The 25,502-nt window shown below is 44.9% G+C and overlaps 2 protein-coding genes across 3 annotated transcripts in view; one reads left to right on the top strand and one right to left on the bottom strand.

The window, feature by feature from the left end:
* The window catches only part of MCM8 (minichromosome maintenance 8 homologous recombination repair factor), an 82,743-nt gene extending 79,990 nt beyond the window's left edge, over positions 1-2,753 (bottom strand). Inside the window, exon 1 of the mRNA XM_073628615.1 lies at positions 2,433-2,753. The gene's annotated coding sequence lies outside the window, so the exon portion shown is untranslated. The remainder of the gene's footprint in view (positions 1-2,432) is intronic.
* Positions 2,482-25,502, top strand: part of TRMT6 (tRNA methyltransferase 6 non-catalytic subunit) — a 73,433-nt gene continuing 50,412 nt past the window's right edge. Inside the window, exons 1-4 of one of the 2 annotated variants that reach the window (XM_073628616.1) lie at positions 2,482-2,913; positions 14,681-14,805; positions 18,176-18,285; positions 22,928-23,019. In XM_073628616.1, the coding sequence (XP_073484717.1) occupies positions 2,798-2,913; positions 14,681-14,805; positions 18,176-18,285; positions 22,928-23,019 (443 nt within the window). In that variant the 5' untranslated portion in view covers positions 2,482-2,797. The remainder of the gene's footprint in view (positions 2,914-14,680; positions 14,806-18,175; positions 18,286-22,927; positions 23,020-25,502) is intronic. The other variant, XM_073628617.1, reaches the window with a different exon arrangement.

The raw sequence follows: 25,502 nt of genomic DNA, 5'->3' as shown, positions 1-25,502 counted from the left end.
GACCGATGTGAATGTACAATGTATATGTAAAGCACTGCTAAATTGACGGCGCTATACAAGTACCTTAAATAATAATAATCACAGCAGGATGAAGGTAAGCAGTGTGATTATGTTGCAAGAGCACTACGCAGCACCGCCGTGCCAAACGCTTGTCTCTCAGAGCAGTGAAATGATTGGGATCTCCTCCCACTGGTTAGAAGTGGGGACAGAGGACGGTCAGGGGACCGGACGGGGGACAGGGGACGGTCGGTCGCTGACAGGGGATGGTCGGGGGACAGGGGACGGTCGGGGGACGGTCCGGGGGACAGACGGGGGACGGGTCGGTCGCTGACAGGGGACGGTCGGGGGACGGTCGGGGGACAGGGGACGGTCGCTGACAGGGGACGGTCGGTGACAGTGGGGCGGTCGGTGACAGGGGGCGGTCGGTGACAGTGGGGCGGTCGTGACAGTGGGGGCGGTCGGTGACAGTTGGGGCGGTCGGTGACAGAGGGCGGTCCAGTGACAGTGGGGCGGTCGGGTGACAGTGGGGCGGTCGGTGACAGGGGACGGTCGGTGACAGTGGGGCGGTCCGGTGACAGAGGGCGGTGACAGTGGGCGGTCGGTGACAGTGGGGCGGTCGGTGACAGTGGGGCGGTCGGTGACAGAGGGGCGGTCGGTGACAGTGGGGCGGTCGGTGACAGTGGGGCGGTCGGGTGACAGTGGGGCGGTCGGTGACAGAGGGCGGGTCCGGTGACAGTGGGGGCGGTCGGTGACAGTGGGGCGGTCGGTGACAGTGGGGCGGTCGGGTGACAGGGGACGGTGACAGGGGACGGTCGGTGACAGGGACGGTCGGTGGACAGGGGACGGTCGGTGACAGGGGACGGTCGGTGACAGTGGGACGGTGACAGTGGGGCGGTCGGTGACAGAGGGCGGTCGGAGACAGTGGGGCGGTCGGTGACAGTGGGGCGGTCGGTGACAGGGGACGGTCGGTGACAGAGGGCGGTGACAGGGGGCGGTCGGTGACAGGGGCGGTCGGTGACAGTGGGGCGGTCGGTGACAGTGGGGCGGTCTGTGACAGTGGGGCGGTGACAGAGGGCGGTCGGGTGACAGGGGACGGTCACAGGGGACGGTGACAGGGGACGGTCGGTGACAGGGACGGACGGTGACTGGGGACGGTGACAGTGGGGCGGTCGGTGACAGTGGGGGCGGTCGGTGACAGGGGACGGTCGGTGACAGGGGACGGTCGGTTGACAGGGGACGGTCGGTGACAGTGGGGCGGTCGGTGACAGTGGGGCGGTCGGTGACAGTGGGGGCGGTCGGTGACAGGGGACGGTCACAGGGGGACGGTGACAGGGGACGGTCGTGACAGGGGACGGTCGGTGACAGTGGGGCGGTCGGTGACAGTGGGGGCGGTCGGTGACAGTGGGGCCAGGGGACGGTCAGTGACAGAGGGGCGGTCGGTGACAGGGGGCGGTCGGTGACAGCGGGGCGGTCGGTGACAGGGGACGGTCGGTGACAGTGGGGCGGGTCGGTGACAGAGGGCGGTCGGTGACAGGGGGCGGTCGGTGACAGAGGGCGGGGCGGTGACAGGGGACGGTCGGTGACAGGGGACGGTCGGTGACAGGGGACGGTCGTGTGACAGTGGGACGGTCGGTGACAGGGGACGGTCGGTGACAGTGGGACGGTCGGTGACAGGGGACGGTCGGTGACAGTGGGACGGTCGGTGACAGGGGACGGTCGGTGACAGTGGGACGGTCGGTGACAGGGGACGGTCGGTGACAGTGGGACGGTCGGTGACAGGGGACGGTCGGTGACAGTGGGACGGTCGGTGGACAGGGGGACGGTCGGTGACAGTGGGGCGGTCGGTGACAGGGGGACGGTCGGTGACAGTGGGGCGGTCGGTGACAGGGGACGGTCGGTGACAGGGGACGGTCGGTGACAGTGGGGCGGTCGGTGACAGGGGACGGTCGGTGACAGTGGGACGGTCGGTGACAGGGGACGGTCAGTGACAGGGGACGGTCGGTGACAGGGACGGTCGGTGACAGTGGGGCGGTCGGTGACAGGGGACGGTCGGTGACAGTGGGACGGTCGGTGACAGTGGGGTGGTCGGGTGACAGGGGACGGTCGGTGACAGTGGGGCGGTCGGTGATAGTGGGGCGGTCGGTGACAGTAGGGCGGTCGGTGACAGTGGGGCGGTCGGTGACAGTGGGGCGGTCGGTGACAGTGGGGCGGTCGGTGACAGTGGGGCGGTCGGTGACAGTGGGGCGGTCGGTGACAGTAGGGCGGTCGGTGACAGTGGAGGAGAACACTTTCCTGAACCATAAAGAGCCTTGTGACTCCTCTCAGCTCCCCCATTCCTGTAGCTCTCCTTCTACATTACCTACAAAAACTCCTGAGGTGAAAAGAGAAACAAAAAGCAGATCCATTAGAAGCCGAGCACACCCATTTACCCTCACAGCTCTCTTCTAGGGCTCCCTCACTTTCCTCAGTTCTAGTTTAGCGCCCTCCTGACGTCACTTCCGGGAGCTGTCCTCCGTCGCCATGGCAACGAGGCCTTGAGCGACACAGCCGCCGTTCCTCTCTTATCTCCCGCTCTTCTTTACAAATATCCGCCGCTAAGGATTCCCGGGCGGAGAGTCACCGGAACAGCCCGCTGTACGGAGAGCCGGTCCGCAGAAAAAAAGAAAAAAAAAAGCGATATCGATGAGCTCCGGGCTCCATTCATCAGGTCTGAGGCCGGAGGCCCCGCCCCCGGAAGTAGCGAGTGTGTGTGAGTCACACGTGGGCTCTGCTGGGAAGCCGGAGGAAGAGATCAGGGATGTCAGGAGGCAGCATGGCTGAGGGTGTCCCCGGAGGACAGCTTATCCAGGAGGGGGACTATGTGGTGCTGAAGAAGCAGGACGTGTACAAGGCGGTGCAGGTGCAGAGGAGGAAGTGAGTGTCTCTGGATGGCCGATCACTTCATTCATACATTTCTATTACATCAACGTGGGGCTAAAGGGAAGCTTTGTTTTTTCTCATATTTGTATACAGAAAGGTGGGGTTATAACCCCTGACAGGTTTATTTTACCATCTGTGTCCCATTGGGGAGATTTTTCCTTGACTTCCTGTACCATAGACACAACAGGAAGTGAACCAGTGTCCCCATTGGGGAGATTTCCCTTGACTTCCTGTACCATAGACAGAACAGGAAGTGAACTAATGTCCCCACTGGAAGATTTATCTTCTGTTACTGTTCTGATGACAACCCAAATATTTGGATTTTACTTTCACTCTCAGTGATAACTGTAAACAGGACACATAGAGAGGGTGAGTCCTACCAAAGGGGGGAGGGGCGCACAAACAGCAATAAAAACTGACAGGGGCTCTAATTAGGGTTGCCACCTCATCCCTTTTAAAACTGAATACATATTAAAGGGGATGTAAACCCTCATGTTTTTTTCACCTTAATGCATCCTATGTATTAAGGTGAATAAACACCTGCGGTCACCGGCCCCCCAGTCCCCCCATTTTACTTACATGAGCCCCTTCATCTCTTCAGTGGGGACGCGCTGTCCCCCCTCTCCACGGGGTCCCGGCTCTTGATTGGATAGATTGATAGCAGTGCAGCCATTGGCTCCTGCTGCTGTCAGTCAAATCCAATGACGGGGGCGGGGCCGAGTCCAGCATTCGTGTCTATGGACGCATGTACTGGACTTGGGAGCACACCCGCAAGGTAACCCCCCCCCCTCCGGTAGAGCGCTTCTCCTAGTGGGTTATCTTATGCGGGGAGCCGATGGGGGGGACCCCAGAAGAGGAGGATCAGGGTCACTCTGTGCAAAACGAGCTGCACAGCATGACAGCGGAGGGTAAGTGTGATATGTTTGTTATTTAAAAAAAGAATCCTTTACAATCACTTTAATTAGAGGTCGACCGATATGAGTTTTTCTCTGGCCGATGCCGATATTTAGAAATCACGATGGCCGATATATGATGTCTCAAAAAAAAATGCAAATAACACTGCGTTAACCCAACACAAAAAAAAAGAGCAGCTACATAAAATATGACCAATATTATAAACACCAATAGAAATGAAATGTAGCGCTAATAATAATGACCAATGGAGAAAAATACATCAGTAACAGTGGCCTTAGAAAAGGCACATAGATGAAACGCATGTGACATGGTAAATGATAGTGGGTAATAGGTAAAATACAATAATGTCCCAATGTGTAGCCATAAATCGAACAACGGAAAGTCCCAAAATACACTGTATATAAGATATTGAACTGGTGTAGGAATCTTCTCTGTATGTCATGGATTATACGACCGTGTAATGGGAAACAGATAAAATACGCTTACCAAAGGAAGTGGATTCGGATGCCGGTGACACCGAATCAAACAGGCTCAGAGATCCTTAATGGAAGATGGTTGGTCCCAGAAACCCCGGATCTCAAGGGGGATCTTTCTTCTGTAATCCAAGTCACAACTGCCGGTTCAGAAGACCAAGGAAGGATCACAGCCACAGGAAAGTCTCCAGAGTATGGATGGTTCCCAAAAAGATATAAAAACGCCAATAGTGCAGATCAAATGACGTATTTTTATTGGATATCACCAGTAATCGGCAAGCAATATAAAAAGCGTGATCACGTAAAAAACGATAAAATCAAGTGTAGGGAAGAGTAAGGCTCGCCCGACGCGTTTGGTCCACATGGACTTCCCAGTTGAGGGCCCATATATTAGGCCCGATTTTTTTTTTTTTTTTTTTTTTCTTCTTTTTTTGTTTTTTTTTTTCCCTTCATCGCATAAAATCTAACAGTTAGCCCTCTTTCACACTGGTGCGTTTTCCAGGCGCTTTGGGGCAAAAAATAGTGCCTGCAAAACGGCTCCCCTGCAGTCTCAGTGTGATATCCCGAGTGCTTTCACACTGAGGCGATGCGCTGGCAGGATGTTAAAAAAAAGTCCTGCAAGCAGAATCTTTGGAGCGGTGTATACCGCTCCTCCACCACTCCTGCCCATTGAAATGAATGCGCACCGCTGCCGAAGCGCCTGCCAAGCGTTTCGGTAGCAGCGCTTCAGGGGCGCATTTAACCCCTTCCTCGGGTGCTAGCTGGGTTATAAGCGCCCCGCTAGCAGCCGAATAGCGCCAATAAAATGACAGTAAATCGCCGCTAAAACTAACAGCTATTTACCGTCAACGCCTGCCCGCTCCAGTGTGAAAGCAACCTTAAGTAATAAGTGATACAGAAAATTTTTTACATTTAAACATTTATTAAACAAAACAAACCTCCAATCAGTTCACTTGTATGTAGAATTTAGATTAAAAAAATAACTATATCTTAAATACACAAAAACAGGTAATCAAAACTTTTGGACGAAAAAAAATGGGCTAACTTTACTGCTTATTTTTTTTTTTTTTTTTAATTTCATTAGTGTATTTTTTTTTAAAAAATTGAAAGACCGCTGCGCAAATACCGTGTGACATAAAATATTGCAACAACCGCTATTTTATTCCCTAGGGTCTCTGCCTAAAAAAAATATATAATGTTTGGGGTTCTAAATGATTTTCTAGCAGAAAATACAGGATTTTTACTTGTAAGCAACAAGTGTCAGAAAAGATTTAGTCTTTAAATGGTTAAACTGAGAGCTTCTACACAAGGAGTTCAGCTCATTGATAAAAGAACTGAAGAGATACAATGTTTCTTCTTATCAGACTTGGCAGGATGCCCAGAGGAGGAGAGAAGTCTTTCCACAGATAACTTCAGGCAACTTGCACTGACTTCTATTACAGAAGTCATTTGCAAGTCCCGCTGATACCCATTAAAGTGGTTGTATAGTGTTTGTTTTTTTTACTTTTACCTACAGGTAAGCCTATAATAAGGCTTACCTGTAGGTAAAAAAAATATCTCCTAAACCTTTACGGTTTAGGAGATATTCCCCTTGCTCTGCGCCGCTGACTGCAGTGGTGCATGCGCAGAGGGGATTCTCGGCTGAAGGCCCGGCAACTGCTGGACCTTGCCGGGTAAGAAATCTCCCGCGCACATGCGCGGGAAGTGATGAAATCGCGGCTCCAGCCACTCACAGCGCTGGAACCGCGATACCCGGAAGACACGCCGAGGCAACATGATAGCTCCCTCGGCGTGGACCAGGTAAGATACCGACGCCTCGTTCTAAGGTAAGTATTTCATAATGAGCTAGTATGCAGTGCATACTAGCTCATTATGCCTTTTGCTTTACAGGGGTAAAAAAAAAAAAAAAATTTAAAAAAATTTCAGCGGGTATACAACCACTTTAAGTAAAAAAAGCCATATATCGGTTGACCTCTAACTTTAATTACACAGGTTCTGGGGCTGATTAAGGTGGTAATAAAATTCACTTGGCTGCCTTATCTGCATTGAATTAGCTGAGAACCCGTGTAATTCATATGTGTTCGGGTTTTAAAGGGATGAGGTGGCAGTCCTAGGTTTTATCCATCTCCACTCTATCCAAAACTAAACGTTTTGCTTTTAATTATACTTTAAAGCAGAACAAACTCCTGACAGGGGGGGGTCTGCGCTGATTGTTTATCAGCGCAGCCCCCCTCAGATGACCACCAGGGATTGCCACTAGGACCACCAGGGAAGGGGGCAACTGTGGATGGCCAGGTATGTACCCCATGGCCATCCACATGTGCAAATTATGCCCGATCTGTGCCAATCAGTGCCCCACAAATGGGCACTGATTGGCACCAGTATGTACTAACAGGCATCAGTGATGCCCAACAGTGCCACCTGTCAGTGCCCATCCATGCCCATCAGTGCCGCCTAGGAGTGCCCGTCATTGAACGCGAAAACTTACTTATTTACAAAAAAATGTAATAGAAACAAGGAAAAAAATTTTTTTTTTGTTTCATTTTCAGGTTTATTTTTTTTATTTGTTGCGCAAAAAATAAAAATCCCAGAGGTGATCAAATACCAACAAAAGAAAGCTCTATTTATATATGCTCACTTAACTTAACAATTCAGGCACACTTTTAACCCTTTAATTGCCGCTGACGTTTTATTTACGGAACAAAAATGATAAAAAATTTGTTTAGGTACTGCGTAGCATGAGCACGCAATTGGCATTCAAAATGCGACAGCGCTGAAAGGTGAAAATTGGCCTGGGCAGGAAGGTGTCTAAGTGCCCGGTATTGAAGTGGTTAATAAGATTAAAAAAAAAAATGTAAAAAAAAATTGAATTTCTTCATAAATTTTGGTCAATATGGATTCTGCTACATTTTTTTTTTATTTATTTTTTTGTAAAAAAAAAAAAAAAAAATCCCAATAAGCGTATATTGTATTGGTTTGCGCAAAAGTTTTAGTGTCTACAAACTATGAATACTTTTTATTTATTTTTTTCTAGTAATGGCGGCGATCAGCAACGTGAAGTGGGACTGTGATATTGCGGCGGACAAAATCGGACACTAACTAATACTTTTGATGCTTTTTGGGGACCAGTGACATTACTACTTTGATCAGTGCTAAAAAAAAAAATGTATACACTGTCGCTGTACTAATGACACTGGCTGGGAAGCGGTTAACGGTCAGCGGCGATCAAAGGGTTAAAAGTGTGCCTGAATTGTGCTTTCTCACTGATGCTTTTCCTGGGGGAAGGCATTGATCCGTGTCACTGCTTTGCAGGATCACCAGATCAAATCCTCCCCCAATCTGCCTTGTTTATATAGGCAGACTGCCGTTCTGCCTGTGTAACGAATGATCAGCGGTTGCCGGCAGTCAAGTTGTCCGTTACGTGATCTGGCACAGAGTGGCTGCCCTGCCTCAGTATATGTGCGTCGTGCAGTCTGCAAGTGGGTAAGGGCAGAAGATTCATATAGCATTTACTTTCTGGAATCTATCTGCCCTTAACTCAGGCATGCAGGTATCCTGTCAGATTACCAAACCCGTCAGATCAGTTGACAGCACGGAAGTGACGTTCTGTCAACGGACTTGCCAAAAATACATGCTGCTCGTGCGTTCCACCTCTAGCAGGTTTGCTAATCTGACAACACCTGCAGTCAGAAAGCGTCAGCGGACATCTTGTTACACCCAGACAAGTCTTGAATGTCATACTCATTATAGCAGTTAAGTGAGCATATATGCTTTTAGACAGTATTTTGAAACCCGTGAGGTTGTTTTGATGTTTAATTTTGAAAGCCTGCAGAGAACATCGGCGCCTTATGACTAGAAGTTTAGCGATGAGCAGTGCCGGGTGTACCAAGATGTCCGTCGCCACCTTCTGACTGCAGGCTTTCAAAAGTAAACATCCAAAACAGTCTCACAGGTTTCAAAATACTGTGTATAAGCATATACAGTGCCTTGAAAAAGTATTCACACCCCTTGACATTTTTCATATTTTGTCATGTTACAACCAAAAACATAAATGTTTTCTTATTGGGATTTTATGTGATAGACCAACACAAAGTGGCACATAATTGTGAAGTGGAAAGAAAATGATAAATGGTTTTCAAATTATTTTTACGAATATGTGAAAAGTGTGTGGGGTACATTTGTATTGCGCCCCCCTGAGTCAATACTTTGTAGAACCTCCTTTCTCTGCAATTACAGCTGCAAGTCTTTTTGGGGATGTCTCTACCAGCTTTGAACATCTAGAGAGGGACATTTTTGCCCATTCTTCTTTGCAAAATATCTCAAGCTCTGTCAGAATGGATGGAGAGCATCTGTGAACAGCAATTTTCAAGTCTTGCCACAGATTCTCAATTGGATTTAGGTCTGGACTTTCACTGGGCCATTCTAACACATGAATATGCTTTGATCTAAACCATTGCATTGTAGCTCTGGCTGTATGTTTAGGGTCGTTGTCCTGCTGGAAGGTGAACCTCCGCCCCAGTCTCAAGTCTTTTGTAGAATCTAAGATGATTTCTTCTAAGATCACCCTGTATTTGGCTCCATCCATCTTCCCATCAACTCTGACCAGCTTCCCTGCCCCTGCTGAAGAAAAGCATCCCCACAACAGGATGCTGCCACCACCATGTTTCACGGTGGGGATGGTGTGTTCAGGGTGATGTGCAGTGTTAGTTTGCCGCCACACATAGCTAATGCTTAAGGCCAAAAAGTTATATTTTGGTCTCATCTGACCAGAGCACCTTCTTCCACATGTTTGCTGTGTCCCCCACATGGCTTCTCACAAACTGCAAACAGACTTCTTATGGCTTTCTTTCACCAATGTCTTTCTTCTTGTCACTCTTCCATAAAGACCAGATTTGTGGAGAACACGACTAATAGTTGTCCTGAGAACAGATTCTTCCATCTGAGCTGTGGATCTCTGCAGCTCCTCCAGAGTTACCATGGACCTCTTGGCTGCTTCTCTGATTAATACTCTCCTTGCCCGGCCGGTCAGTTTAGGTGGACGGCCATGTCTTGGTAGGTTTGCAGTTGTGCCATACTGTATGATGGATTGAACAGAGCTCCGTGAGATGTTCAAAGCTTGGGATATTATTTTATAACCTAACCCTGCTTTACACTTCTCCACAACTTTATCCCTGACCTGTCTGGTGTGTTCCTTGGCCTTCATGATGCTGTTTGTTCACTGAGGTTCTCTAACAAACCTCTGAGGGCTTCACAGAACAGCTGTATTTATACTGAGATTAAATCACACACAGGTGGACTCTATTTACTACTTAGGAGACTTCTCACAGCAATTGGTTCCACTAAATTTTAGTTAGGGGTATCAGAGTAAAGGGGGCTGAATACAAATGCCCCCCACACTTTTCAGATATTTTTTTGTAAACAATTTAGAAAACCATTTATCATTTTCCTTCCACTTCACAATTATGTGCCACTTTGTGTTGGTCTATCACATAAAATCCCAATACTTTTTTTTTTTTTTTTTTTTACATTTACATTTTTTACATTTTTGGTTGTAACAAAATGTGGAAAATTTCAGGGGGTATGAATACTTTTTCAAGGCACTGTGTGCTCATAGTATTGCTTTTAATGAGTCTGAAATTCAAGACTTGGCTGGGTGTAACAAGATGTCCACCGCCTTCTGACTGCAGTTGTTCTGTCAGATTAACAAACCTGCTAGCAATGGAACCAGGGTGGATTTGATTTAAATCATAATTTTTAAACAGCAACTGTCCTCTGACCCGCTGTTGGCTCCTCCTCTGACCCGCTGTTGGCTCCTCCTCTGACCCGCTGTTGGCTCCTCCTCTGACCCGCTGTTGGCTCCTCCTCTGACCCGCTGTTGGCTCCTCCTCTGACCCGCTGTTGGCTCACCGACAGTTCCATTCACTTTAATAGGACGGCTGGTGATGTGGCAGTGACACAACAAGGTGAAGGACATGGCAGCAGCGGGTGAGTGGATGCCCGCTAACAGGCGCTGCCATGATGGGTCTAAAATGACAGGTGATCTTTAAATGTAAGGACTTATTCTTGCTGGTAGTTAGAATCTTTAATATTTGCAAACAAAATGAAGGTTTCCTATTTAGAATAATAAGCTGTCAGGTTAGTAAAACAGCGATATCAGAACTGATTCAATCATACAGTTTGTAGTGTACATAGATTTGCAAAGCAATGGGATAAAGGAATATTCCTGAACTTTTGTTTTATCTCATGGTTAATGTGACATTGTGTGAATGCATCAATGCAGTGCATGTTATTTCAACTTGCAGAGCTTGGATTCATTGAATGAGTTTACCAAAAATGTAAATATTGCTGAATATACAGCCTCATGCTACATAACTAATATCCATTTCATGCTAAATAAACTAAATTATTAGTTTTCTATTTAAGATACAATATCTTTAGATTGATTTTTACTCCAAAAGCATTTTATTAAAATAAATTTCATAATCAAAATATTCAGTGTAGTTTTTTTTTTTTTTTTTTTCTTCTTTTTTTTTTTAAATAATTGATTTATATCCACCCTGGGTAGATCGCATCCATGGTATGTATTTTTGGTAAGTCAGCTGATGGAACGTCACTTCCGTTAGCTGATCTGACAGAACACAGGCAAGAGGGTGTGCTTAGCTGAGAGAGCTCCTCCTGAAGACTCCTGGGATGTATGACATCATTTGCCCAGGCCAGAAACCAGGAAGTAACTGAAGAAATGTAAAAAAAATAAAGTTTTCAAAACGAGTAAATATAAGTATACCTTCCCATAGAGCTGCACGATTAATCGTTAAGAATCGTCATCGTGATTTTTTTTTTTAATTTTTTTTTTTTTCTCCCGTTGCGATCTTGACAAAGTATTCTCTGCTCTGCTAAAGCCGACAGCCATCAAAAGAAAGGAAAAAAAAAAAAACAACGGGCAGTCTGCCAAGAATCACAACATTCTTTAGCAGTGGAACTTAAGTATAAACATTGTAGTAATTTGTCCTTTAGATCAAAGGAATACACTTTGGTGTGCAAATGAGGGAAGTTTAACTACTTAAACACTAAACCTTTTTCTGACATTTGTTGGTTTGAAGTTAAAATTATATATATATAATTTTTTTTATAATTTTTAGTAGAGACCCTAGAGAATAAAATGGTGGTTGTTGCAATATTTTATGTCACACTGTATTTGCGCAGCAGTCGTTCAAATGCAATTTTTTGGGAAAAATGAATTAAAAAAAAAAAAAAAACTAACCAGTAAAGTTAGCCCAATTTTTTTTTTTGTGTAATGTGAAAGATTTTACGCCGCGAGAATCATGATCTTTTTATTCTAAGCAAAAAAAATCGTGATTCAAATTTTGGCCAGAATCGTGCAGCTCTACCTTCCTATCTATTTACTAATGCTAGCAGCATAAGGGTTAAAAATAGTTAAATGTTTAAAAGGCCAGCAGACTGCCATTTTCCTGTTGTAAGCGAAAATAATGGCAGAAGAGAAACTATATTAGGAGGATGAATTACACCACAGCGTCTGCAGCTTTAGAGGTCAGTTAGGGCTCATTGTAAAGCTTTTTTTTTTTTTTTTTTTACTGCTCATAAAAAAGAAAAAAAAATGTTTAAAACCAGTAAATATAATATACTTTCCCATCTATTTACTCAATCTAGCAGCATAGGGATTAAAAATAGGCAATGCTGATTGAGAGGGAGAAGTTCCACTTTATTGATGTATAAATGATTAGAGAACATTGCTTTTTTTTTTTTTTTCCTCCATGTTTGGCACAGACTGGTCGGGGTTTCCAGGTGGGCATATTAATGGCTAAATGAGTAAACTTCTAGAGAAGCCGGGCACTGCGCTGATGTTCGTCTCGCCAAATCTATTTCTGCAGAGCTGTCGCCTGAAGGCAAAAACCTATTTTAAATGGATGATGTCATTGCCGAATCTGCCGCGAGAGCTGCGTTTTCTGTGAGCCTCCTCCACATGACATCTGTTTGATAACGACCTACGTCTCCATTTATTAAGATAAAAACCGATCCGTGCCGCGTTATTGGGTCACATTCCTGTTCTGGCGCCTGAAGGAAAGGCTGTGATTTTTCAGCCTTTGTTCTATTAAAGGGAATCTGGAACATGGCAGAATCCATCTGTGACAATCCGCGGTTGTCATTCTCTGTCTCCTGGGATGCTTATTGGTCCTGGAAAAAAGAAAAAGGTTAAAGAGGAACTGCAGTCTGCTCACATCTTTTTGTTTTTTTTTTTTTTTTTTTTGTTTTTTTATCCAAAGAAAAGTTTGAGTTCAACATCAACAAACATAACCAGGCTTCAACAATACAGTTACATTGCATACTTTTACATATCCTCATTACAAATTGGCTGTAAATCCATCTTAGGTGAGGCCCATCAAGGTCTATTCCTGCCCTCTATTCCTTACCCCTTCCGTACTTCCTTGTGTCTCTTCACCTTTTTCAGTCAGACCAATAATCTGTACAAATGTAATTAACCAGCATTCAGACCTAGTAATCTACCCATCACCGGGACAAGTCCAAGTACATCTAGCTATGGGCCCCAAAGTTTCTCAAACTTTCGGGTGCATCCCCTGTGTTGGTATATCATTTTCTCCATTATAATCATCTTCCCAAATCCATTCCTTAAAGTGGAGTTCCACCCACTTTTACAACTCTTCAGCATCCCTCGCTAAACTGTGCACTGTAAACAAATTGGATATTTTTAATTTTTTTTTTCTCAGCACCTACTGTATATCTGCTGTATTCATTTTTCACTTCCTCCTCCCTGGTCGCGGCCCATCGCATCATTTCCTGTTTGCAATGCCTTCTGGGAAGGGGCGGCAACTTCCTCTGACACTGCCGTTGCTATGGAAACCTGACCTGAAACTTATTACACTGCTTGTGCTGCACTGAGCATGTGCGAGATCTGCAAGGATGAGATCCAGGAAGAAATACAGTCTGGCTTCAGATGCCCACACTTAAGATGGCCACGGCCTGCTGTAAGTTTATAAAACAACAAACTACTGCTATAAACTAACAAAACAGACCTTAGTTTACAGACTAACTTTACTAGAATATATTAAGCTTGTGTATTATAGGGGTATTTTTATTTAAAAAGTATAATTTCGGCCGGAACACCACTTTAACTGTGGGAGGGTCCTCCGATATCCAATGGAGCATTATCTTACGTGCTAAAAGTGGGATCCTGGTAACTGCTGTTCTGACACAATCCTCCCATTCAAAGACTTCCAATACATTTAGTAAACAGTGTTTTGGGTCGGTGGGCATAGAGATCTGAGATACCCTGTTTATGGTATCCACCACTCCGCTCCAATAGGAGTGAAGCTTCGGAAACCTCCACAGTAGATGGATCAGATCGCCATGATCTCTTTTGCATCTAGTGCACATCGGGGTTGGTCCGAGACCCGTTTTGTGTAATCTATGGGGAGTATTCTACACTCTCAAGATGAGATACAGTTGTGATACATTCAGCGAGCTCGTGGGCACCTCCTGTAGAATCTCCTCCCACTCTTCTCCATCTATCTGTCCCACATCCTTCTCCCACTTATCCATCATTCTCAAGGGATGCTTGTTCAGAAAGCTTTGCAGAAGCGTATTATAACATTGAGAGATGAACCCTTTGGTGTTGACAGCTCTCAAGGCTAAATTGAATAATGGTGTCAGCAACAATGGTAATCTAGTTCCTGCCCAAACAATAGGGCACTATTCTTCCCACTGATACCAATGATGGGAACTATTCCTTCCCCTTGTAGTACTCTATTTTCATCGCACACATTCCTGGAGAAAGCTCTAGAGTTTTGGGGGCTGCAGCAACCACCAGCTGGAGACTGGATCAGAAAGCCACAATAAGGTTATTTGCCATATCCTTACCAAAAACCATTTGGACTTTACCTAATGATCCATGGTGTGCTGGCAAATATCCTTATTGTACTATCCCTCCCGCTGCCACCAATGAGGGGGGGGGGGGGGCGCTATGTAGGAGGAGGAACAGGTAACTAAAAGTGCTTTTCACGTCCCGTAGAGCAGCGTTTCTCAACTCCAGTCCTCAAGGCGCCCCAACAGGTCATGTTTTCAGGCTTTCTATTATGTTGCACAGGTGATTTGATCAGTTTCACTGCCTTAGTAATTCCCACAGCTGTTTCATCTGAGGGAAATCCTGAAAACATGACCTGTTGGGGCGCCTTGAGGACTGGAGTTGAGAAGCACTGCCGTAGAGGGCTGGCCTCCAATGCAAGAGAGGTCTTTTACTTTCCCTGGAGTTGGGCTTTAAGTTTTGCATTGGGACATGCCCGTTTTTACTTAATGTTTATATATCCTTTTTTTTTTTTTTTTTAATTTTGTTTTTGCAGGAAAATAATATTTGAAAAGCAATGGATATATTTGGATAACGCTGTCGGCAAACATTATGGCACAACGTTTGAGGTAACTGGAGGTGGAAATCTTCAAACAAAGAGAAGTGAAGCTGCAGCAGCAGGTATAGTTGATGTCTTAAGTTTAAGCTGTTGCCAACCACGTAACGCACATGTATTATGACGACAGGGAGGGTCGGTCTTGGCGCCCACATGTCCATCTGTGGTGGGTGAGGATTTTGTGCTGGGAGCGTGATCACTACGCAGACAGTAAAACTGACCATACACAAGAGATGCACCGAAATTTCGGCGCCCAAAATGTATTAGCCGAAACTTGGTGTTTTGTGGCATTTTGCCAATAATGCCTCTGAAAACGCATGCAATTTTTGCTGCAACTTTAATGTGATTTTACTGTGCTTATAGGGTGTTTTTCATAGGTCATGTGACTCAAAAAAGTAACATTTCATCGGGGAGGTGTGTTTTTGATGAGGGTTTTTTTAACTGACCAAAAATGCAGCTAGCAAGATTTTTAAGACAGTGTGAAAACGTAGAGTTGTGCTCATAAGTTTACATACCCTGGCAGAATTTATGATTTCTTGGCTATTTTTCAGAGAATATGAATGATAACACAAAAACTTTTCTTTCACTCATGGTTAGTGTTTGGCTGAAGCCATTTATTATCAATCAACTGTGTTTACTCTTTTTAAATCCTAATGGCAGCAGAAACTACCCAAATGACTGATCAAAAGTTTACATACCCCAGTTCTTAATACCGTGTTTTGCCCCCTTTAACATCAACGACAGCTTGAAGTCTTTTGTGGTATTTGTGGATGAGGTTCTTTATCTTCTCAGATGGTAAAGCTGCCCATTCCTCTTGGCAAAAAGCCTCCAGTTCCTGTAACTTCTTGGGCTGTCTTCAAAGCCCCATCATTACAGCTGTGATACATTCTGATAGGCAAAGATTCAGCACTTCCTGATAGTGCTGACGTTTGCTAGTCTCAACCTGCCTATGGGACATTGCGGTAGCCCACCATATTATGCCAACACACGTGCAGAGAGTGGACACTACCTTGAAGTGTTGGTCGGAATGACCTGTAATTCAGCCATGACAACAGACTGGTGGAGGCTGGTTTAAGGAATTGTTTTTTTCCAAATTGTCTTGGCAATGCCAGGTGTCACTCCCGGTGGGGGCAGGGCCGGGGGTCTGCCATCAGGCCTTAAGTTCCAGCCTATTGATTGTGAGGGAAAGGAGCGGTCTGCTGGCTGCTTTGGGTTCCGAGATCCTTCAGGGGGGTGTGAACCCAGGATCTAAGACATTTAGGTATCCCTTATGCACCACTGTGCCCTCATCAGGTATCTGAGGAGGCGGCGTTGGTGACTGCAGGCACTAGAGGCACCGGTTTTGTTTAGGTAAATGAGAGACTTCATTTATGTCATCCACTTACCTATTTTGGGTGTTTATGGTTTGAACCCTTTTTTTCTGTTGGACTCTTGCACATTTACAGTGGCCCCTTGTAGCCCTGTTGAACACAGTTGGCTCTGTCTTCCCAGCACCAGGGGTGTATTGCTGTTGCTAGGGGTAATGGTCAAACAAAGCAGCATTATTGCTATTTTTTTCAAGACCGGACTCCTGATTAAAAAAACTTTCTCCAGTTTCTAAAAGGAGCCTTGATCTCTGACCTTGAACCCCAAAGCCAACCATCTTTTGAGCCACTTGCTTCCACTCACTCAACGTCAGTAAAGCTGGCCATGGACAGATTGAAAGTTGGCGAGTTCAGCAGGAACCACCTGAATTTCGATCCATCTATGGGCAGGCAGGTTGGACTGAAGCTGATCTATTGATCGACTTCAGTGCAACCAGCCTGTTGTGTTTTCTTCCTATGGTTGCTGCGCTGGCTGTCAGAATACAATAGCGGGAGGGATTCCTCCATCAACACTGACTGTGATGGGGAATCAAGCCATTTTCTTTACTTTAATCCCATGGTTGAAGGAAAGAAAATTGCATAATCTATGGCCAGCCCAAAGATTGTAACGTGTACCACTTCTCAATTGTTTTCACAAAACTTACTGAAGTAGAGGGAGTAGAATCAGGTGGGCTTTGGGCTTCAAGTCCTGAGAACAAGGCTTCTTTAAAGAACTGGAGGAAGTCAAGTTTTATCAGGAGTTTTGGGCCTGAAAAAAAACAGCTGTAACTTTGCTTTGTTTGACCAATACACCCTAGGCCTGGGAAGAGAGAACCAGCCTTGCCAAAACATGAGGCCCTCATAAAGATCCAAGAATCCAGCATGAAGAGCGGTGGGGGGTCAAACCACAAACGCCCAAAATAGGTAAGTAGATGACATAGGTGAAGTCTCTTTCTTACTTAAACCTGGCTCCTGTACTCACCGATGCCATATCCTTGGATAACCGATGCTGAGGTGGTGAGTGGTGCATAAGGGCTACCTAAATGCCAAGGATTCAGAACTGAAGTGGCCAGCCAAAAGCCCACTCCTTCCCGCACATTCTTTGGGCCAAATTCAAGGCTCAGCGGCAGATCCCAGGCCCTTCCCTACTGTGAGTGAAGCCCAGCATGGCCAGTCTTATATGCTATCCTGAAAGACTCCTGGAAATAGAGTTTAACTCTAGATTTTTTTTTTTTTTTTTTTTTTTTTTTGCATCAGTAGACCATCTGCTTCAGAATCTTAGAAAATCCATTATATTTGTAGATCTAAACCAGTGGTCTCCAACTGCAGCCTGGGGGCCGGATGTGACCCTTAGCTTGCTTTTTCGGGCCCTTGGAGCACCAATGAGCGGCACAATTCCTCCCAATGACACCAATGATGGGGCACAGTTCCTTTCAATGGCACCAACCATGGGGCCCAATGACGCCAAGGATGGGGCACATTTCCTCCCAATTACACCAATGATGGGGCACAATTACACCAATGATGGGGCACAATTCCTTCTCCTAATTACACCAATGATGGGGCACAATTCCTCCCAATTACACCAATGATGGGGCACAATTACACCAATGATGGGGCACAATTCCTTCTCCCAATTACACCAATGATGGGGCACAATTCATCCTCCCAATTACACCAATGATGGAGACACCGTTCCTCCCACTGACACCGGGACATTTTATTCTCCCAATGGTCACAGTCTGGCCCCCCCAAAGTCTGAAAGACAGTAAACTTTGTTTAAAACTTTTGGAGACCCTCGATCTAAACAGTGCTGCCATTGAAAACGATTAACATATCTTACATAGACTGCAATTTCTATTTAATGGATGCGTTCTGTCATTTTTCAATATTTAGGAAGAATACCCAAGGGTTCCCTTGGGCTGTGAAAAAAAAAAAAACTGCAAGTCCCAGCATGCCTTGCAGCTGAAGGGGGACTTATATTCTCACTAGCAGTTATAGATGCATACCTACTCTCTGCACCGAAATATAGAACATACTCCTGTACATGCATTTTTCATCCTGATTTTAAAAATGTATTTTTCCCCTCCAGAGCCTAAGGAAGCAGGTGCTGACAACCGGAATATAATCGACGATGGAAAATCTCAGAAACTAACCAGAGATGACATTGAAGCATTGAAGGAAAAAGGCATTAAAGGCCAGGTTGGTTCAATTTGCTGCATTAACATTCATAGAACTCTTGGTCTCTTTTTTTTCACACTTTCCTTTATTTTGCTTACAGCAACCTTGTCCATTATGTAGACTGACAAACGTGGGCTGGTTTGGCCTCTGCTTATGCCAGGTCAATGTTTCCTTTTACATTTTCAATGTGTTCTTCTCTTCTGTGGGAGAAGGGAGCTAGGTGGCTTATTGCACATGTGAATATTGGTCATTTCCTTTTGGATTTTATTGCATTCCTTTATTTTATGAGAGATTTGTTCTCGTCTTACAAGTCCAAACTATCAAAGCGATAAATTAGAACCTGCTTGTAAAAATGGATCCTAATGGACCCCCGAACAAGAACCAGTCACGGTTGGGCTTACTCTAGGATGTGAATAATCGGTCTCCAATTATTATTCTTGTGCAGACTTGCTTATTGCAAATTGATATTTGCCTGCTGTGCTTTCTTGGAGCACTTAAAGTGGAACTTCACCCTCCCAGTCAACATTGATTATTGTTAATCCTTATGCTGCTAGCATTAGTAAATAGATAGGAAAGTATATCAAATTTACATGTTGTAAACTTCTTGCCTAGGCAAATGATGTCATATACATCTCGGGAGTCTTCAGGAGGGGAGGAGGGGTTTTCTCAACTAAGCACACACACTCCTGCCTGCATGCTTGAACTAAGCGCCTCTAAGCTGGCCACAGCCAGAAATGCTGGAGGGGCGTTTTTCAAAGTGATTTCTCAACAAAATAAAGCATAGAGCTATGGATGGATAAGGGAATTTGCGTTTGAATATTTAAAGGTGAATTAAAATGTGTTTTCCGTTTGTAGTGTCAGATGCAGTGAAGAGCCGCTTTAAAGTGGGAATAAACTCCCATGTATGATTTTTTCCTATAGGTAAGCTTTAAGGCTTGCCTAAAGGTACAGTAAATATCTCCTAAACGTGCGCCATTTAGGAGTTTATGTACTTTAGATGCAGACGGTGACGTCACGGCGCATGCACTCTGAAGAAACGGCATACCCATGCTGTTCCTTCAGAGTCATGTGACGTAAACAGCGGCTCCCAGGGGCATGCGCAGGAGTGACATCATTGTAGCTCGTCCAATCAAAGGACCAGAGCCCGCCAACCTGGAAGGAAGACTGGGTGAACATTAAGCCCTGTCAGCGGTGATAGCGCGCAGCTGGAGGGCTTTGTTCTAAGGTAAGTTGTCTTACCTTAGAACAAAGCCCTCTAGTGGTCCTGTGGTTTTATACACAATCATTTTTTTCCATCAAGAGCAAGTTATAATTTATGGTTTAATTGTAATAAGGTAAGTTTCACATAATGTGCTAGTATGCAATACACACTAGCACATTATAACATTGCCTTGCAGATTAAAAAAAAAAAAAAAAACGATTTAAAGTAGAAACCGTCACCCATAGCTCTTTCTCTATTCTGCTTCCATCTTTACAAATTTTTTTTTCCGCCCCATAATAAATACCTTTTCTACTCTGTGCAGCCCCCCACTTCTGATTTCTCATCTAGGCCCACCCACTGCCCTGCAGCTGTAATTCTCTTGGCGCTGGTATACATCTGCACCGCCATCTTGTAAGGTGATTGTTCATGTGCAGACACACTGCAAGTCTCTGCCAGGTTCCAAAGAACTAACGGAGGCCTACAACGCGTCTATGAATGCGAAGGTGATCCCGCACGTTTCAGACCTGCAGCGTTTCTGTGCATATGTGGCTTTAAAATCGCATGATTCTTTGTCCCACAGCCTCCAGGTATGTGGGATTACCTGCTCATGTCTAGACACACTGTAAATCTCTGTTAGGTCTTTGGGAACTGAGAAAAAAACAAGAAAAGGAGCGCCTCTGAATAGGTAGTAAAACCCTTTAATTTAAAAAAAGCAATATCAACTCGCATGAGAGATAGCAATGTTACACATAGATGAGCTGGATATTGTCCAAGAGCAGGGTCAGGATGGATGATCAGGATACGATGAGATCCGCTTATCACTGGTGTGGTGGGAGTCCTGCTGGGACATCAGGTATCCAGGGAGGGGTTGAGGTTGTCAGAGCCACTGCGCTGGGCACTGCTATTCCTTATTTGTCTTCGCTGTTCACCGCTGCAAGGTGGAAGACGGCCGTGCGGTGTCAGGTCTCATCCAGAGCGAGGCTTGGAACGCACATGGCGGCACGGGGCTGTGACGTCACTAATATGCGATGCGTTTCTGAGCCTTCGTACTGCGAGTGGTATGGAAGCTGCGCTCCTTTTTCAAGCATAGAGGATGGGGAGGGGAAGCAGTCTTCTTATTTATTGGGACAGGGGGCGGAGTCAATGGGCATGCAAATGCTATAATTGGTGTAAACATACAGGACATCATATACAATATAAGGAACACATAGAAATTAATAAAAAATTTCTCTCTCAATATTACTGAACACAGAGGAAAAAAGGGAAGGAGAAAGGCTAAAGGATAAAATGATTGGATGATCCAGAAGAGGATTGGGAGAATGTCATATGGTCAGATGAAACCAAAGTAGAACTGTTTGGTAGAAACACAACTCGTCGTATTTGGAGGAGAGAGAATGCTGAGTTGCACCCAAAGAACACCATATCTACTGTGAAGCATGGGGGTGGCAACATCATGCTTTGGGGCTGTTTCTCTGCAAAGGGAACAGGACGACTGATCCGTGTACATGAAAGAATGAATGGGGCCATGTATCGTGAGATTTTGAGTGCAAACCTCCTCCCATCAGCAAGGGCATTGAGGATGAAACTTGGCTGGGTCTTTCAGCATAACAATGATCTCAAGCACACCGCCCGGGCAACGAAGGAGTGGCTTCGTAAGAAGCATTTCAAGGTCCTGGAGTGGCCTAGCCAGTCTCCAGATCTCAACCCCATAGAAAACCTTTGGAGGAAGTTGAAAGTCCGTGTTGCCCAGCGACAGCCCCAAAACATCACTGCTCTAGAGGAGATCTGCATGGAGGAATGGGCCAACATACCAGCAACAGTGTGTGACAACCTTGTGAAAACGTTTGACCTCTGTCATTGCCAACAAAGGATATATAACAAAGTATTGAGATGAACTTTTGATATTGACAAAATACTTATTTTCCACCAAAATTTGCAAATAAATTCTTTCCAAATCAGACAATGTGATTGTCAGGATTTGTTTCCACATTTTGTCTCTCATAGTTGAGGTATACCTATGATGACAATTACAGGCCTCTCTCATCTTTTTAAGTGAGAGAACTTGCACAATTGGTGGCTGACTAAATACTTTTTTGCCCCACTGTGTGTGTGTGTGTGTGTGTGTGTGTGTATGTAGATAGATAGATATAGGGATATATAGATATAGAGAGAGAGAAAGATAGATAGACAATATTTTATATACACCAGTGTTCGCAGTAAGACGAACTGTGGCTGACGGAACCAAAAAAAAAAAATGCAGCAACCAAAAAAAGTGTGTACCTCACTAAATGTACTGCTGTTAAACTCTGCACTACACTGACACTCTACACTCCCGCTAACTAGCTTGTTTAGCCCTGCTCTAGCTCTAACTTCACATTGGAAAAGGCTCTGTGGGCTGAGACTATGAACACTGAGCCATGATTGGGCAAAGCCATCATGACTTTGTCCTATCGGGGCTTTCGCAGTGCTCTGTTGCAGTTCTGTGCTCCTGATGAGCACCCTGCAAATTCGAGCGCTGTTCAGGGGCCAAACTGATGTTCGGCCCGAACACCTCGCCCAACACTACCCTCCTTTACTTTACAGCTTCTGTTTGATGTGCAACTGCCATGGTGCCACACATGTGATCAGTTATAACACCAGCCATTTGATGGTTCGATCGTTTGGTTCGAGACACAAGGAAATGTGACAGTTCGCATTCAAGGAATGTAACTTTTTTTTTTTAAACCATTAAAAGTCGATAGGTTTAGTTCTGCTTTCTAATTTACTTCTGGGGCTTTTCAATTTTTTTTTTTTTTTTTCTGGGCAGCATTGCTCCACTCTGTATGCGGTGTTATATATTATATTCTGTAAACCAGTGGTCTCTAACTGCTGCTCTTTGCTTACCTTTACCCGGCCCTTGGGGACTTTTTCCTCCCATCCATTGATGCAAGACACTATTCCTCCCACTGACACCAACAATGCAACATAATTCCTGTTCCTGACATCCTCAACAGGGACTTTGACACCAATGATGGGGCACCATTGACACCAGGACGTTTTCTTCTCCCACTGGTCACATTCCAGCCCCCCTAACGTCTGAAGGACAGTAAACTGGACCTGTGGAAAGTTTGGAGAAACCTGATCTGAACCATTCCAGGGTGTTTGCTGTGCAATATTCTAAACGCTTCAGTTCAGCTAAGCCCTACTATACGTTGTATACTTTGGCACGATGCATTCTGTACACCATACTGCATATACTCCAGACTAATATACTCTGTACATTGTGCTGCACATTACATAATTTACAGTTTTAGGAAGGAATACATTAAATTATCTCCAGGTTGGAAAGCAGAGTTAGAATTTGTACCTGTGAGAAGTACTGCCCTAGGGTACCTGGTAGAGAAAATGTGTTTTTCAAGCAAATAGTATGAAAATCTGTATGTACATAACTAAGAATGGAACCTTTTATTTCTTTGCCTTTAGGAAATTGTTCAACAGCTTATAGAAAACAGCACAACTTTTCGAGATAAAACTGAGTTTGCCCAAGAGAAATACATCAAGAAAAAGAAGAAAAAGTAAGTTATATATAATACAGTTTGCTTCATGGTTGGTTAAAGTGGGCTAATTCCTTAACACAAGCAAAGAGGTATGAGCCGGGTGCAAAGAGGTAGAACCTAGAAGAACCAGAAATCTGTTTCTGCACAATTTCAGTGATCTGACCAATGAATGAAAAATGCTGATTAGTAATATTTGTTGTAAGTCTCACATCACTTGTGATTGTAAAGTCTCCTTTTTTGTTATTTTTATTGAAAAGAAAAAAAAAAAATATTGTTCTACTTACCTGCCATGTGCAGTTGGTTTTGCACAGAGTAGTCCAGATCCTCCTCTTATCAGGTCCCTTTTCAGCTCTCCTGGCCCCTCCCTCCCTTTGAGTGCCCCCACAGCAAGCAGCTTGCTATGGGGGCAGCCGAGCTGCAGCTCCTTGTATCCAATTAGACACGGAGCTGCTGTTCTCTCTCTCTCTCTCTCTCTCTCTCTCTCTCTCTCTCTCTCTCTCTCTCTCTCTCTCTCTCTCTCTCTCTCTCTCTCTCTCTCTCTCTCTCCCTCTCTCCCTCTCTCCCTCTCTCCCTCTCTCCCTCTCTCCCTCTCTCCCTCTCTCCCTCTCTCCCTCTCTCCCTCTCTCCCTCTCCCTCCCCATTTGCTAACTGACTTTGTTTGAAGATTAAAAAAAACCTTCTGCCTTTACAACTCCTTTTAAAAATTCTAAATGGGTTCTGTTGTCCCAAGGCTGAAGGTTTTTATCTTCATGCATTCTATGCATGAAGATAAAAAACCTTCTGTGTGCCGCTCCCCTCACAGCCTCCCCATTACTTATCTGAGCCCCATCTCGATCCAGCAATGTGCACAAAAGCATTGGCTCCCACTGCTGTCAATCACAGCCAGTGAGGAGAGAGCAGGGAAAGGGCAGAGTAAAGGCTCTTTGTGTCTTATGGATGCATAGAGTGGGGCTTGGGAGCGAGCACGCGCCAGTGCACCTATTAGCAAGCGGCTTGCTATTGGGGGCACTGGTCAAGTGGGGGGAAGCAGGGGCGCCAGCAAGAGACCCGAGAAGAGTATCGGGGCTGCTCTGTGCAAAACCATTTCACAGAGCAGGTAAGTATAACTTTTGTTTTTTTTGTTTTTTGCTTTATTTTTTTATTTTTTATTTTTTTTTTTTTAAAACAAAAAAAAATGAACCTATATCACTTTAACCACAGCAGCTCTACCACAGTGTAGGGGCTCTACCAAGGAGCGTTGACCCCAAAATTTAAATATCGAAATGATCTTAACTAAAGAAGCCCTAAAAGTATCAGATCATTTATTGCAAATAATGGTGTAACAATAGGAAGATGGTCAACACATTCAGGGGACCAATATTCTTCCTTCCTCGGGGGTTTAAATGAAAAGGACAGAGCTTCCTATGATCTTCTCTAGGGCACACATTTATTAGTCAGTCAATGTTCCCTTCTTGAGAGCACTCCCCAGGAATCTTTAGATAGATCTCTATAGGAAGCATGATCTTTGAACCCCTGAGGACCAGAGGGGAAAAAAAAGGAGGTCTTGGTAGGTCTCAATGGTCCAATAGCTTGAGGACCTACAGAGCTCTTAACCACCTGGCAAAGAGACTTTTTTTTTTTCTTCATGCATATGTCCTAAAGAAAATATATTTAAAATTTTAAAATAAATGACAGTATAGTTTAATTTGTTGTAATGGCAAAATCTTGTATTCTTTTTTTTTTTTTTTTTTTTGGGGCTGTTAGACGTGTAGAATTTTTCTGGCAGTGAATCCAGTATTGATCGATGCTGAACTAGCAGGAAACAGAAAGCTGATAATTAAAGCTTTACCATTTATTTTATCTGCCTAACGGCACCTCTATACCCCCTGAGGTGGTTTCTGTTCTCAATCTGCAGCATCAGCTCCTCCGCCCGACGCTTCTCGGAAAACCGTTTTTAGGAAAAGTGGAAACTGAGCAGTTGCTGTGTGACTTTCCTGCTGAGACAGAAATTGCCTGAGCTCTGCACTGATCCGGGTTACTGTTGCAAGCTGTATGAGATATATATATGATCCTTACTATTTAAAGGACCACTATTGTGCAAAATATTGTATTGTGAGAACTGCATACTTTGTAACAATAGTGTTCCATATATAAATTCAATTTCGCGTAGCGTGCCATTTCTTTTCTCTCCACATTTATGTTATCAAGCTGTCCAATAAAAGTGGTTGACGAGCATTGAGACAAACTAGAACACAACTATGCAACCATCAAAGATTATTTGGTCTCCACATGCTGTATATCAGTGATGGCGAACCTTGGCACCCCAGATGTTCTGGAACTACATTTCCCATGATGCTCAACTACACTGCAGAGCGCACGAGCATCATGGAAACTGTAGTTCCAAAACATCTGGGGTGCCAAGGTTCGCCATCACTGCTCTATATGGTCTAGATCAGGGGTCGGCAACCTGTGGATCATGACCTACCTGTTGATGAGAGGCAGGTGATAGTTCGATCACGTCC

The sequence above is a fragment of the Aquarana catesbeiana genome, linkage group LG04 (assembly GCF_042186555.1).
Source record: "Aquarana catesbeiana isolate 2022-GZ linkage group LG04, ASM4218655v1, whole genome shotgun sequence".
Taxonomy (NCBI): Eukaryota; Metazoa; Chordata; class Amphibia; order Anura; family Ranidae; genus Aquarana; species Aquarana catesbeiana.
Note: the sequence above shows the minus strand (reverse complement) of the source record. Positions and strands in the feature narration are given on the sequence as shown.